The 16,266-nt window shown below is 36.4% G+C and overlaps 1 protein-coding gene across 1 annotated transcript in view; it reads right to left on the bottom strand.

Annotated features, from left to right (window-relative positions):
* The window catches only part of SLC4A10 (solute carrier family 4 member 10), a 127,462-nt gene that overhangs the window by 93,006 nt on the left and 18,190 nt on the right, over positions 1–16,266 (bottom strand). Inside the window, 1 exon segment of the mRNA XM_037396620.1 lies at positions 10,116–10,197. Coding sequence (XP_037252517.1) covers positions 10,116–10,197 — 82 coding nt within the window.

Below are 16,266 nucleotides of genomic sequence, written 5' to 3'. Positions count from 1 at the left end.
CCCTTCTGTGTGAACCTACTGAGCGTAACAGATTTCTACCAAGGCATAATTTCAATAAACACAGAGAAGATTCTAAGTCCTTGTAACAAGGTTCAGGCAAATGAGAGGGAAAAAAAGAAACTGACAGGGGAAAAGGAATAGTTTTCTATAGAAAAATGATAAGATCAAAAAGCAAAAGTAAAAAATCTGAAAGAGTTAAGAAGTTCTGGTTTATTAAAAGAGCATAAGTGTTAAGCAAAAAAAAGACCAGCTGGGAACAAAGGAAAAATTAATGAAATCTAAATGACAGTGGAATAAAAGAAATCCAACGAGTAAAATGACCTTTACTCCAAGTAACTTTTTAAAGTAAAGATAACAAACTAGTGCCCAGAATGTAGAGGACTTTTTCCTGTACAAATTGACTGAGACATGACTAAAGAAGAGTTTCCAGTGAGGTCTAACTTTCCCAGGCCCAGAATGCCAGCCCCAAGGCTCCCCTGCAGTCTCCAGGGCAGAGCAGGGCAGAAGCACCATGCTTTCTCTAACAGACAGTTTCTTGCTGCCTTACTCTGGAGGGGAGCACCCACACCTGTTCCAATGAAGTTCTTCAACATAGATTTCTTTTTTCCCTAAAGACTTACATTATTTAAACATGAGAATAATTTGAAGATGAGAATAAAGAAGAACTCTGCTTAATATAAAACTTCTAACAGAAGTATCAAATGAACCCTTAAACCACAATTCCAAAACAAGGATTTTTGCAAAACATTTGTCCAAAAATGCTACATTTCAAGATCTAAAGAGGATTTTTTTTTATTCCTGTTGCTATAAGCAAGTCCCAAAAATCAGTCAGACTCTGTCATTTTAATGTGGTGCACAAAAGCAGTTATCATAAGATTTCTGTCCCAGCATACCAGAAATAGAGATTGCTGATAGCTCCTGAACATCACTGACATCAACAGTAAAATTCCAAGTGACACCAACAGAAGCACGTTTCCTCCCCAAAAATGCAAAACTGGGTAAAGAGAACTGGGTTTTTAAACAGACAATTTTATACCCCCAGCACCTATATTTACTATAAGATCTTGGTTAAACAGACTAAAATTTCCAAAGAAAACACATCTATAATTTTAATTTGGCCAGAGTCAATTGCAGGATATCATACAGAATTCAGATTTGTTCTTTTACAGTTTATAACTAATTGTACAAAGGCATTTCTTTCATTTATATTTAAGACATTTTTGTGTGTTTTATTATTTACTTCATCGGGATGCCATCTAAAAATGCCTGAATATTGCTTAAATATTTTAAAACAATTCTGCTCTGTTGTACATTTGCACAGTGTCTAACTCAATTAGATCATAATTTCTTAATCTTTTTGCAAGGCTAAAAAGGCACTACAGTATAGGAAATAGTAACAACTGTAAGTTACACAAGAGCACATACTGTTTACAACAGGTACAGCCTAACAACCATTCTCACACAGAAATTACAGTTTTAAGAGGTGAGCGTAACAATGGATTTTAACTCTTTAAAATGAAGTCTTCAAAAATACTATGCTGAGCATCACTTTCAGACAGTTTTATCACCTGCACCGTATACTGTATGCTGTAGAGTCCCATCACCTAAGAAAGGGCTAAAGTTGTAAGTCAAAAAACTACAAACGCATTCATGTTTTATGATTTGTTGCACAATTACAGAACGGGTTTTTTCAATTTTATTTTTCCAGTGGCTGTGTTTTCCTGCAAAAAATGTTAACAGCCAAAGTGGCCAATTACGGTTTATTTTATTATTACTACAGTCAGTCAGTTAGTTTGGTTTGCTTCTCCACTCTTCCAAAGAACCATCCTGTAACGGGAAAAAGCATACAGGAAAGATTTCTTTATTCTGCATCTCTCAGCCAAGGACTATGGTAGATACTTCGTGCATGCATGCACAGCCACATGTAATCATGTCCATGGAAACATATATAGATAAAATGCACACAGGTACATGCATGCAGATTTAGGGTTCTGGACACGCTTTAGAGTTTGGCCTGTTATCCTTTCTTAGAAAAATATGTACAGCTAATAGATCAAAAAGGATTTCTCATGCTAATTCTTCCTTCAGAGTAAATGAAAGAATTTCTATGCTGAGAGAGATTTATTCCTCTCCACTGTTTATATTATGTTTGATTTATGTTATAATTTTAAAAATCAGAACTAATTTAGGTATCAGTGAGCCACAGCATTTATCTGGTCTTCCCAAGCTTTTTCAAGTAACCTTACATTAACATCAATAGAGTTTTATCATGGAAAGACTATGATTCTGTTCCTGCAAAAACATACTCCAAACTAAAATGTTGATTTACTCCAGATGTGCTGCTAGGAAAGCTAAACATGGGCACATGCATATTTTCAGTATTAGGATTTAGAGGTGAATCATTTTTAAAAACTAAAACTCTGCGAAAATACATTAATACACAAAGATCATTGACAATCTGAAAGCTTATTAAAGAAATGCAATACACTGATCTGCTCTGCAACGTCATCTTTATACAATGTCGCACATCTACTTTTAAATTATATAAATATTGTTTTTAACAAAAGACTATTCTTAATTAAACTTGACATAGCTGGGGAACAAAACCCAGAATATAAAGTTAGTTCAAATTATGCATTTACAGCATGAGAGGCTTTGTCTCCTTGTAGTTTACCTTCAAAACATTAAAACACTCCTTAAGTAAAAATATTTTAAGGATTAAATTAATAATTACCCTTGTTATAAAGTGTTTTTTAATTCTTACAGGATTACATTAATAAATCCAAACTGTATTATAAAAGGTTGAAAAGGGACCCTCTTAATTATATTTAATTTTCAGACAGAAGAAAGCTTATGTAGAAATCAGGATTTCCCCTAAACTCTTGAAGAAAAAGTGTATTGTGTAAATATCTCCACTTTGTGGAGGTATGAATTCTTTACCCCCAAAAAGACAGACATGAAATACACAGTAGTAATATGAATGCATCTTGCAGAAACCTTTCTCAGATTAAAATCTAAGTAGACAGGTTGCTTAGAGTTGTCGTATTCCAAAAAAAGAAATTCTTCCTTAAATCTAAATCTTATTTTAAGAACCCAATGGCAAATTAACCATCTAAAAAGACAACCTCAGAAAAGCAAATATTTTCTGCACTTTCCACCTCTTGGAAATGACAGATGTAACATCTAGAAATGATTTTCAGAACCTGGCAGTCTGGGTCTTTAAAGCAGAAGCTTGTCCTAGCTATCTGTCTTACTCATTAAATAAATGGAAAGGAAGAGAAGCGTAGTTCGATTGCTAAAGCTTTGAAAACATATATCTCATTATAATTTACGGTGCTTAACAACTTAGGAATTTCTGGAAATCCCACTACAACTGTCTGAAATGGATGTGACATTGCAAGGGAAAATGGAGATGGAGAGAAAGTAATTGTAAATGTTTCCCCTAATTTAGAGGAATTAAGATCTTTTTAATAGACCTCTAAGAGTATGGGTATTTTTGCCCCAGTGCCTCACATTTTAACACAGAAAACACACACCCATTTGGCTGGGAGAAAAACATACGAAGCACCTTCACCTCCCCACTTCCCCATCAATAGAGGCTCTACAGGTTTCCGTGTTACAGCAGGCATGTGGGACTCGAGTGCTTAGTGAACCAGCCAAGCTGGTGCCTGTTGCACAAAAAGTGACTGTCCTCGATTTGAAGATCCATGAGCGCCAGGTGCCCATGGTACATCTGCCTGTGCTGCCTTCCACTCAGAATGATCTGAATCTGCCTTAGGCACCTACTGAGACAAAGGCTTTCAAATTCCTGCTCACCAGCATGACGGACAGAAGGACAGGGGCAGCTAACAAAACAGATGGGTCTTGAAAAAGCAAAGGCAGGCTTCTATAACCTACTAAGGAAACACACTGCAAAGTCAAGATGCCTCGAGGGTGAATATTTTGCCAGTGGTTCAAGCCAAGTCCTAAATGATTGCTGACCTCAGCAGGACTGGAGGGGTTTCTCCCTCTCCTGGAAAACACTCAACGCCTTGAAGCCTCTTTCGTGTATTGCCAGCTAGAGCTGAACCAAATGCAATTTTCCATCCCCTCAAAAATGAACAGTGATGTAGAGAGAGGAAACCAGCAGCCCATGTAGAGTTAAAAAAAATTGCTTTTTTCCTTATAGGAGAAAAAATTATTATGGTGGATTGTGTAGGAGTAGAGAGTACATGACTCATGATTCGTTATTGTGGTGCAGCAGGGAGGCAGAGCTAAAGAGAAAGCAGAAAGGACAAAAGCAATGCTTCCTAAACCAACAGTTTATATTGCTGTTTGTGGCTATGGCTTGCTGGGGTACATTTTTCACCTTTTTGCCATGCTGTAATTTGGAAGAACTGACAAGAAAGCCTTCACAAATTTTTCAGATCATACATGTAACTTATGTTCTAGGTTAATTTACAATAGAAATTATGTAGAAAAAAAAAATTAAAGCAATATCCCTGGCCCAAGAAAGCATTGAGGACATACTAAATATGGAGGACAAGAGCATCTCACTGAAGTCATTAAAGTTAAGTACCTTTTAAAGAGCCCCTGATCAATCACTGCCCTCCCAACAAATCTCTCCTTTTAACAAAACATTTTTCCAGGTTGCAGCTGGGCAAAAAGTCTTTTTAACTGCACTTATGTTCATTCCTGATTTCCCCCACGTTGCTCCAGGAATCCAGAGGTGGTCTATGCACAGTCCTAGCATGAGATTAGGTCTCAGACCTTGCCAGCCAATAGCAAAAAAAGTCAGCAGACACAGAACTTAGAAGGACCATCTCAGACAGACACACACACATTCCAGTGATGGAAGGTGAAGCTGGGGTTACTGGAGAGAAGAATTTGACCTATATTTCTAAATTAGCAACTAGCAAAAAATTCGGTACTAGCACAACTGTATGTATGTTAAAAATGGAATGGTTTTGTCTTCTGATTGTTTTGCAGCTTTCACCAATAATGACAAGTTGGTTTATGCCAATTTCATTTATCAGAATTTCACAAGGTGAAACATTTGGAAATATTAGTCGTCACAAATACTGAAAAGGTTTCTTGTCAGTAAAGCTCAAAGTCAAACTTCAAAACCCAAAGCTTATGACTTTGGCATTCAGCCAATGCTATGTGATAACTTCTTTGCTTTCATTATTTCATTATTCTTCATGTGAACTTTCAATGAGATTTTGTGAAAATGTCCTGCAGAGTTACTAACAAATCTTCAAGGTGAACCACCTTCCCACAAACATGGGACTACCTGGGAAGAGACAACAGACCCATGCAAAGGGACCAAACCAGGCGATTGCCAAGGCAAGAGAGCAAGCATAGCTCAGGGGAAAAGCAAGTGAGATTTCAAGGAATATTGAGACACAGGAAAAAGGCGACAAAACTCAATGAGGGGCACTACAGAAAGATGTGCCTTAGAAATTACATGTAGAACAAGCTAGGGCATGTAATACCTGGTAGGCAACACGATAAAAGAATTCAGTGCTTGCAAAGGCACAATGGTTCTTTTTGAGAGCCTTTTGCAAAGACCTACAGCTGTACAACTACATCTGACATTACAGGCATAGACTAACACACATCTCCCTCCAGGTCTTTACTTCCACAGTTTATATTCTACCCCTCTAAGTCTAACGAACATCAGAATGAATGGGGGACCCAAGGGAAGCAGAGGCAAGGAAGCTCCAAGCCAGGGATCTGTACTGACAGGGTAACTAATTTTTGCAATAGGCTGTAGCATCCTGGCAGCCAAAGGGAGGGGAGACCTTGGTCAATGTTCCTGTCTGGCCAAGCAGAACTAGTAAGCTGACTTGTTTCTACATGGAGGCAAAGCTGAATCAAGGCCAGCAGGTTAGTAAGATTTATCTTCTTTCAGTCCTGTGAGCTGCTAGGTTCTATTAATTTTCAGGTAAATAATGTCAGTGGCAGACAGGTCCACTATTATGTTCTTTCTATAAAAAACATCCAGTCTTTGAGAATAAAAGCCTACTTCAATATCTGGAGCTACTCAGATTCTTACTAAAAAATATATGAAGATTAGAGCTCAATCACAATGAGTTTTTCATATATTAACCCTAACTGTATAAAATGAAAATTTTGTTAAAATATTTTTTAAACTACTATGACAGGCTAGAACAGATGTAAAAAGAAGTAATAACTAAAATAACTGTTTTTTTAAAAAGAATAATTAAATACTCTGGGATTTTTTTTTTTTTGGTCAGCAGGACATCTACTATCAAAATTAATCTTAACGCAGGTTGTTAAATAGAAAACATCTCTATAAGCATAAAACATTCTAAATTAATTTTTTATTTATTAAGTTTAAATCTTCAGCTTCTGCATCATATTTAGAGTTGTACTAGCGATGTTTATTTCCTAATTTAGCTTTAAGTCTTTTGTGACTTTCATTAATCAGTACACATCACCTAAATTTTGTCAAAAGTATCAGAATGCATATTCTAATGTATGGTGATTTATATACTGGATATGGTGTTTTATGTGTCCTGAGAGATGTGAAAGATGGGAAACAATTTCCCATGAAACAAATTTTTCCCACAGCACTTAGGCAGGTAAAATGTTATGAAACAAAAAAAGCTTAAGCAAAATCTTGACTTTTCTGAATCAAGGATCATTTTGTGATTTCCTTTAACAGAGCCAGAATTCATCCCCAATTCATGCCTGGATCTCCACGTAACAACCTTATCTCCAGCCACTGCTCTACCAAAGCTGCTTCTCAAGCCACGCCACAGTAATACCCACAGCAGTTCTGAAATCCTGCCACAGAAACCTAGGATCTGCAGCTGACCGCCTCCAGCAAGGACAGCCATGGAACAGTCATTTTCATTCTCAACTAATATTCTGGGCACAAGCAAAAGACCTTAGAGTGTACTTTGTGCCAATCCTGTTGCGTATCTATATAGTCCAAAATTCTCAGTGCAGAGAGAATCTGAGGTCTCCAGACACCTACAGATCAATCCAAATATTTTTAATCTATGAGAGAAAAAGTAGGTGTATCCATTTTGTCAGAAACTTACTACTGAATGTGCATTGAAGCAACAGCAATCAGTGACAACATCACAGAGTATGCTGAGTGCAACTGTTGTTGACGTGCAAATCTGTTTATGAAAACTTGACTACCTGCTCCCAGTCCTTTTGCAATTAAGTACTTTAGTATCCAGAATCAGTGCCCAATTCTCATCTAGGAATACCACCACTGATAAAGAATATATTTCAGTAGTAATTTTGTCTGTACACACAATGAAAGATAACATGCAAAAAATATGATTATAACCAGGGAGATAGGGTTCTTGGTTTGCTTTTAGAAATGCTTTCTTTGCCCCCTCATTAATGCAATGGTCAGACAAATGACCTGTTTAGTATTACTGACTGATCCCGACCTTACAACTCAGGAAAAATTAATTATGTGAAAAATCATTCATGCTGAAAATCTGCATGCCAAAGTTCTGCTAACAATCCACCTCTGAAGTACTGCAAAGCTTAAGTAAAAAGACACAATTAGCAGTACACATTGCAAGTATCATTACTGACACCAAGACAAGCACCACATCTCTTCTGTTCCCATAAGTACTGCAGTTCCCATCCTATCTCCCCAAATTTTTACTATACTGCACAGGGAAAGAAAACACAGATCTAGAGAGATTGAGGCAAAATTCTGGTCTTGCAGTTGTTCTTCCAGGCAGCATTAATCACCATGATATTTTCATGCTTTCAGCAAGATATGTACTTGCAATGTATTTGCACAATGGCTGCCCCAAAATACACAAATACAAGTATTTGCTGGGCCAAGAAATTTCAGATGGAAATTTTAGTACACATTTAAATCAGTATTTCAGACATTTGAATGCTGATAATCTAAAATTAAAAAATAGCAAAATACTTACAATTTTAAGATTCAGAAGAAATTGAATACTGTTTTTCATATTTCAACAACCTTTAGTTCTTCATATGAATTGTGAGTTTTGAAGTGTTGCTGATACAGTGCTACTAAAACTCTGTCAAAACTAGTCTTTGCTAGAATATTCACTAACTAGCTATTGACATTTTTAAAACAAACCCAATTAAATGTCTGTCAAAGAGCTAATTACATAACACATATTAATTATCTAATTATATGATTTTTACAAAGCTATGCAATTAGCACCTGATTATATAATTTCATATTTTACACTTGTTATGTCATTAGGAAAAGGTAAGTTTTCAGCAAAACCCAACACAGTGTACGTTGGTTAAGAATAGGACAGTGACATTTGTGAGTCACATCCACTGTTTCCAGATGGAAAAGTGCCTAGATGTGCTGTGAAACAAATGGACATGCTATTAACAGCAACTCGATATTAAAATTTATAATCTATTCAGATATTTTTATGTCACTTGGTATTTCTGGATGCAGTGTATTTAAGATACACTGATCTCTTAGAGTGGACATGAAATTTATCTGAGAAAGCTAACTGCATTATGTCAGATTCTACATTGAATAATTATTTGGTTAGACTATTATGAAGCATGTGATTTTATTTTAAAGAAAAGACAACTATGGCTAACTACAGAATTTTTCAGTGTTCCAAACAATTTAAATTGATGGAAAGGTGGGGGGTCACCATCATGTTGCAATTTCTATTTCTGATTCTAGAAGCAGATTTTTGAAATAATATTTTCACTGATATTTCAAAGGAGCAACCCTATACATTTAGGATGGTGGGGGTAAATAGTAATTAAATACAATTTTTAAATTACGCACTTGTTCAGATTTTGAGATGAGGCTTTAGGTTGTGTGTAGTCACACACAAAGCATCATAGTAATTTTGATTGCCTTAACACTTGAGTCTACAACTGAGCTTAAAGATGTGATTTTCCAGAAAACTGTCCATTTTTAAAATGCTACCTTACCTTCATCAGTAAAATGACTCAGCAAAAGGACATTTTTCTGGGTAGGCTCACCCCAAAAGAAACTCTGGGAGTCAGTATCATGGAGAAGGGAAGGCAGGGAATTCTTCTGTCAGGTGTTCTAAGGATACCAGATAGAATAGTTTCACTTTGTCCACGGATGCGATCAAGGGACTGAAGACTACAGAAGACTAAATGCGAGATTCAAAAAAGGGGGCTGTGTGCCTAAGTCCAAAACTGTCACTGCTAGCCTGATCCACTGGCTGCCACTTATCCCTAGAGACACCAAAACCCTACATGCCACCCCAGAAACATCTTACCTGAGATCTACCCTTGCACATGCTCAGACTTGCTCCAGATTGAGCAGAGAGATACCTACCTCATACATGCTACACTGCATTACATTTTACATCCTTTGTGACTATCTCATACCCACTGACACATCCAGGCCCCTTTCAAAATGCAGCCATGTCTGCATCTTTTTGAGGCACTGCTGAAGGAAGCAGGAACAAGGAGTTCCTGTGTATCATGTTGGTATTCACATTAAATCATCAATATGGCCATCATGCACCAGAAAACACGAAAGTCATAGAGTCACACAGCCAGAGAGAAAGGGCGGGGGGGCAGAGATCAAGGGTAGGCATTTAGAAAGCTCAGGTTCATGCACCTGATGGATGGAGATACATCTCTTTGGAGATACATCTCTTTAGACCAGAGGCAGTTAACTTTTCAGATGTAGGATGTTCAAATACACCCCAGATCTCAGTATTTCTTTTTGGCTAGTTCCTGTGGCCTTTATGACAAAAGAACCTTCCATGTCCCACCACTATCAATTAAAATCTGCAAGTTTCAGTCTCAAGGATGGGATATCATATGTGAAACAGAAACTCAGTTTTGTCCAATCATTATGACTTGGGGGGTCACACAACTCAATGCAGGTGTGTAAATACGGTAGTAACCAGAATAAGTTTGGGATCCACCAAACAAACTGAAATGGGCCTCTTTCAGAGACTGAATTATCAGGCCAATATCATAAGACAGTTCTCACAATTTCTCAATTTCTTCTACATGGTGGTGTTTGGTGGTTTCTGCAGTGTATATTATCAAGTGTCAGTAAGTTTACACATTGGAATTGCATTTCAATAGTTTTAGAAGAAAGAGACAATGAAATGCACAGAAAAATAATCTCTCACCTTCTAGATCTTCCTTTTCAAAATGTGTTTTTAGAATGGAGCGAGTTCCACCTCTGTCCACAACAGCCTCTTCATCATTTCGCTGCAAAACAGAAAAAAGGACAGGTAAGCTGCTTCTCATTTGGAAATTATTTGCAAGACTGTGCACTACTATGAAGTAAAGATGGTTTTAATATTCATTTACTTTTCTTACTCAGGAACAAAAAACTTTTTAATCTTCCTTATTAAAATCTATTCCTTATGCACCAGTTTTTATTGAGGTATGATTACAGCTAAGTTCTCCTTTTAAAACCCGCAAGATGATGAGTAAACACTGGTTACTGAGAATTAAGAAAAATGTGAGTCAATAGGACATTGAAAGAGCTGAGAGAAGAAATGTCTGATTGAGGCAGCTTTATTCTTGTACTCTTGAAGAACAGGACTGCACACGTATTTTTGTCTTTATACAAGGATCCTGAGCTACATACAGAATTCCCAAATTATTAGCACTAACACTCATACTTTGGCAAAGCTAGAGAATGATACTCAGTGACAATATGATATGAAAGAAAACTTAAATACCATGAAAACAAGTGTCTTCGCTTACAAGTGAATTGCAAAGCTTTTGCTTTTCTGTACAAACACCAAGCTGTAATTTCAATAAAGGCAGATAGCACATACTAATAGCAGAAAACAGAAAAGCTATTCTTCCTCAGGAACATATGTTTCATGTTTAATTTTATACTATAGTCATACATGCCTTTTAACTGTATTCTTTGCTGCACTGTGAAAGTACTATGTGATGAATTAGTGTAATGTTCTTAGGCTAAAAAAGCCACAGAAATTAGTGATTTCAGTCACTTCTGACACGGGGGGGGCAGGGGGGGGTGGGAAATAATATCAAATTTCCCTAAGATAATTATTTTGAGAGTTCAGCAAAAAGGCACTGGATGCTGTGCTAAAATGAATATTGGCTTCACTATGAGTTTGACATCACCAATTGTAAAAAAACAGTTGCTAAATACAACCTGTATTTCACAACATGATTTAGAGTGGTTTCCAGTAAATGATGAAGAAGAAAAAAGGATGAATTATACAAAAACATCAGTTACTATATCATGAATATATATTTACTTGTCGTTAGTGGAAGGGTTTTAGTAAGTGATATTAGAACTAGAACTGCTTGATTTTGATACATAAAATTGGTATCTTAAAGGAAGTCTGAAGCAGGGGAATTTGAATAGCAATGTTACATGTTCAATATATATCTATATATAGAACGCAATAGAATATAACAAAAAATTAAACTACATCAGCACCCTCCTTAAAGAGCAGATGCCCCAGGCAAAAAGATTCACATCTAGAGCTGGATGCCGTACATTCTGGATGTAAGTTTTTGTTTCAAGCTCCTCTCTTTTTTAAAAATAGCTGTCATGCTGTAGCTATCTTATATAGAAAAATCCTAGGAATGTGTCACACCAAGCATCTGGGCTGTTAAAGAGAGACTGAGAGTGTTACAGTGTCTTTATTAGAGCTTTCCCGCAGATAATAGTATGTAACTAAAATCTCACAATAAGAAAAGGTCTTCCATTGAAACTGTTTTGTCTTTTAATAATTTAGAATTAGCTAATAATCTATTAAGATATACCAGGGCAGTATAATTTTGCACAAATCATTCGATCATCTTAGGTAAAATGAATCCATTATTTTAAGCAGTTAGACATAACTGGGCATCTTTGTCATGCTGGCATGATGCCACGCTCCTGGGTGAGTGGTTAGGCAGAATGCCAAAGCCCAGGTATTACAGCCACAGCAGTAGTGCTATTCTGGCAGAAGACATAGCCATCAGTATTTTACTGGTCCTGAAAAGGCCTTATGGAAGCAATGTTAGGGAAAATTTACAATGGGGAAAATACTACATTGCTGGACAGTTTAAAACCCTTACAGATCCTCTAAGTAAATTAAAAATAAATTAATTAATAATCTATCAAAATATGCTCACACACTTTGACTTCTCCTTTCCTATGTGTTTAGTTTTCAGCTTCTGGCAATCTTTTTCTTCCCTGCCTCCTCTTCTTGTAATGTCATAGCAAGTCTTGGCCTTGCCTCATTCTCAGAAGTGGGTTTATTCCATTAATATTACAGGGAAAAACAGCTTAATTGGGAGTATTGTGTTGTTGCCAATTCACTTGTCAAACTGAGCAAAGTCCAATTAAACAGGCCTTGCACTGTACACTCTCACTTCCCGGGGAGCAGTATGAAAGCCACCTTGCATCTACCAGTGCAAGAGTCACACTATATTTAGTGTAGAAGTAATTTCTGTGATTCCTGTAATGCCTCCTTGGAGGAGGGGAGAAGAGAAGGGCTAACCAGTAGTTTAGTGCAATTAGGTCTTAATCTTATTTGAAGGTAAGTACTGTCACAATAGAAGTAAAAACAGTGGGAGACTGCTCTGCTTTCCCATGAAGACTAGAGAGAGAAACTTAATTTCAGTTGGTAACGTTCTGCATATTAGCTTTTCAGGAAAATTATTGAATTATTATTTTTAAGTGTTGCAATACATTGCAGTTTCAAACGGAAAGTATAGGCAAGACTAAGCATAAGACAGTCATGGAAGACAGAATTCATGCTCTGGATGACTTTTAACATACCAAGCAGCCACCAACCTCCACACTAACATCCTCAAAGCCAGGAATCAACTGCAGTTCTGCCCATCAGTTTCAGCAGGATCAGAATAAGGCAGGAAAACTAGATGTTTTTCACAACCATGCCATGTTTATGTCAGAATTCTACTGCTTTTTCCTTTCACCCCATTTGAAGATGAAGAAGGTCAGAAATTTTACATAGTGCATAAATCTGCTAGGACTGGGGTATTCAAACCATACTGACTTACTGCAGCAGTCTGCAAACAAATGTGTGGGCACACTGACCAGGTATGAGTCCTTGGAACTGTCCATTATTGCAATGAGTTGCTTGCTGAGTCCAGTGAACACTGTGGTCTACTGCTTAAAGCATGGGAGAGGGATCCAGGAAGTTCTCGAGTGCTAATCCTGGATCTGCCACCACTGACTTGCTGTGTGGCCTTGGGAAAGTCACTTAATCTCTGTGCCTCAGCTTCCCCATCTGTAAAATAGGGATAATAATACTTACTTATCTACCTTCCTCACCGGGCTGCTCTGCCATAATTAATATTCACACAGCATTTCAGAACTGTAAAGCACTACAGAAGTGCTAAGTCATTCAATTTAGGAAAGTTTACCCATGTGAAGAGATGATGATAGGAAACAACAGATTGATAAAAATCAACATTTAGGCATAAAATGTTTTTTTGACATCAAACCAACATATATTAATACCTTGTAGTAGTTTTACAGTGCACAGCTTTGACAACTTCAGTGGACAAAGTTTACATAAAAATAAACTTGTCATATATTTGTAAACAACCTAACATTTCTCTCTCTTTTTAATTGTATTTGTTAATATTTTATGGTTTTATATAGTTATCACACAATGATTTGCCTGAAATATAGGCACAAAACTATTCCCCTAAAGCAATAAAATATCAGCAAACACATGGCAGAAGAAATAATATATCCAGAATTAAAAAAGTAAGAAAAAGCCAAGGCTTTCACATGGAAACCACAAGTTCCTTAGAGATCAGGGGTCAGCAACTCTACTCAGTCCATGACTGCACCTCTTACGTTTTCAAAATGACTGCTGAAATGACCTTCACACAGCAGCATCTGCTGTATAAATTTCACAGGAAAAAAATCTATTTTAGTGAAAGAGTCTTATAAACAGTTGTTACTATTTTTATCCCTTCTTACTAGAAGTTTAAACAAAGCAGTGAGTATAGAAAAGCAGACAGTAGAGTCATCCTCTGCATCTTCTACAGTGCAACTGCATGTTATAACATTGAAATATGTATTTGAAATTGAACAAAATTAAAAGGAAATAAACCACCTTCAAAGACGTCTGGCTTCTACTTTTTGGTATGCAGTCGTGAAGGAAGAAGGTCGCCATGAGTGCTAGGAGTACTGATTTTTCAACCCTTATATCAACAACCTACTTATCAGAGTATAAAGTGAGGCTGCAACTCTTGCCAGGAATTGTGTGTGTCTTGGTTAGAAGGAATAAAAGGCCCATGGCTTAGAAACTGAAAACAAACATGGGAAGTGTGCTTTCCACCAATGTACTAATAAAGCTCACTACCCAGGATATTCCAAAGCGAGATAAATGACCTCCCAGAAAGCTTCCAAACATGACCCTCTTTAGCTATGATACAGCCCTAACTGCAATTCATAATGTGTTGCAAAGACGTTGATCCTTAAACCTGTCTGTCACCTCCCAGAACTGTGCACTGCCCTTCCACACCTCAGTTCAATTTAATTATTGGAGAAAATACACATTTAGAAAAGCTGAGAAACATCATTTTATGACAGCTGGGTTTGGGTGGTTTTACTTACAGCACTTATAATTGTCTATGCTTTCATCATGTGGTAGATGATTGAGTGGAAAGAAGTGGATCTGTACAAAGGCATATGAAACAGATTTTTAAATATGTATGTGCTAGTGTAGACACATACACTTGTAGAATTTCAGTATATTTCTGGATGATGGAATTAGGACATATTCCTCATATTTTGGATGACAAGAAGGTAGATTAAAGTCTAGGTGACAATACACAGATCTGAAGTTATGTATACATTTATTATATGTATTCACTAAAAAAGGAAAACCAATACATGAGCTTAAAATATACTGTTGCATGTATCTTAAAAGCTACCTGAACAGTGCACATTCACTGAAGATCATCTGTGCTGATCGCTACAGTAAATGAAATAATAGTATAACAATAATATGTATTAGAAAATAGGAAATTGTTAGGACAATAGGAAATTACTATGCAGTTGCAATGAATACATCTCGCTGTCCTTCCTTTGGTAAGTACTCTGCTCCACTGGTATGATATTTGGTGCTAACCTATTTTGAACAGACAAGTAAAAATGGGTAACACTAGATTTTTCATTTTACATGGAAAACTAGAAATTTCTTTTCTTACTCCTTATTATCTAATTTTCATCACACTTGGCTACTTTTATTTTCTGCCTCCAATATTTGGTCAGTGTTTTCAATAAACTGGATGATTGCTTTCCTTTGAAATACAACACAAAAATCAGCTACAAAGAGTATTCATATTCCAGAATTTTTTTCAAAGTTTTTAAACCTTCAGTTAAAATCCTTTCCCTTTTTATTTAAATTCTTAATGCGCCCACAGCACAAATCATAACATAACCAAAAAGAATCCTTTTTCAGCATCTTCCTTTCTGTAAAACACATAGCAGAGCAGAAGCCATTTTGATTTTTTCTGCACTAGAAATAACGAGTATGACACACCTGCTGACTCATAAGGAAAATAATCATGGTATTAATTGCTTCTCCATATAAGCCACTTATTGATGATTAGACAACCTACATAATTCTCAAATACCATCTGGAACTCAGGAACGTCTGTCAGCATAAAACATTAAATACTGCATTCCTATAAACGATAGAAAGCTGTAATATAAAATTAATTTAGTTACTTTGTATTATCAATAATGACATGACTTAAAAGATGGAACTCTGTAATATATTCATTTCAGTTTATATAATTTATCATTAAGTCAGTGTTATAAACCCTGTGTATTCAACTTTCAAATGGTCTGTAATGAAATTCTGAACATTTATCTAGTCATCACATACATATCATGACTGCCTTCTCAGTCTGAAGATACTCCAGCATTATCACTTTGTGTTGTATTTATTTCACAGACCCATTACATGATATTTGTATTTTTAAGATCATTTTGATTAAGTTCAGCTTAACTTTTCATTAAAATGGCATTATTAAAGATACAGAAAAGTGAGCTTTTTGAACCTATGAGCTGCCAAGAGCATATTGGAAATATCTTGTAAAGGCAATTATCCTAAATGGCTAAAAAACTGTTTGCATGTAGATGGATGCGTCCCTGTTGTAGGAGGCAAATCAGTTCTGACTGCCATGTTCAACCTTGTCCTTTAAACTGTCCTTGAACAGACAGTCACACAAAACTGATTTAGTGCACCATGTGTATGCCCACAATTTAAATGCTATAATTCTTTTCTCTTTCTGAACACAAGCACAGGGGAA

This window comes from Falco rusticolus, chromosome 8 (genome assembly GCF_015220075.1).
Source record: "Falco rusticolus isolate bFalRus1 chromosome 8, bFalRus1.pri, whole genome shotgun sequence".
NCBI classification, from domain to species: domain Eukaryota; kingdom Metazoa; phylum Chordata; class Aves; order Falconiformes; family Falconidae; genus Falco; species Falco rusticolus.
This window is presented reverse-complemented; position numbering and strand designations above follow the sequence as displayed.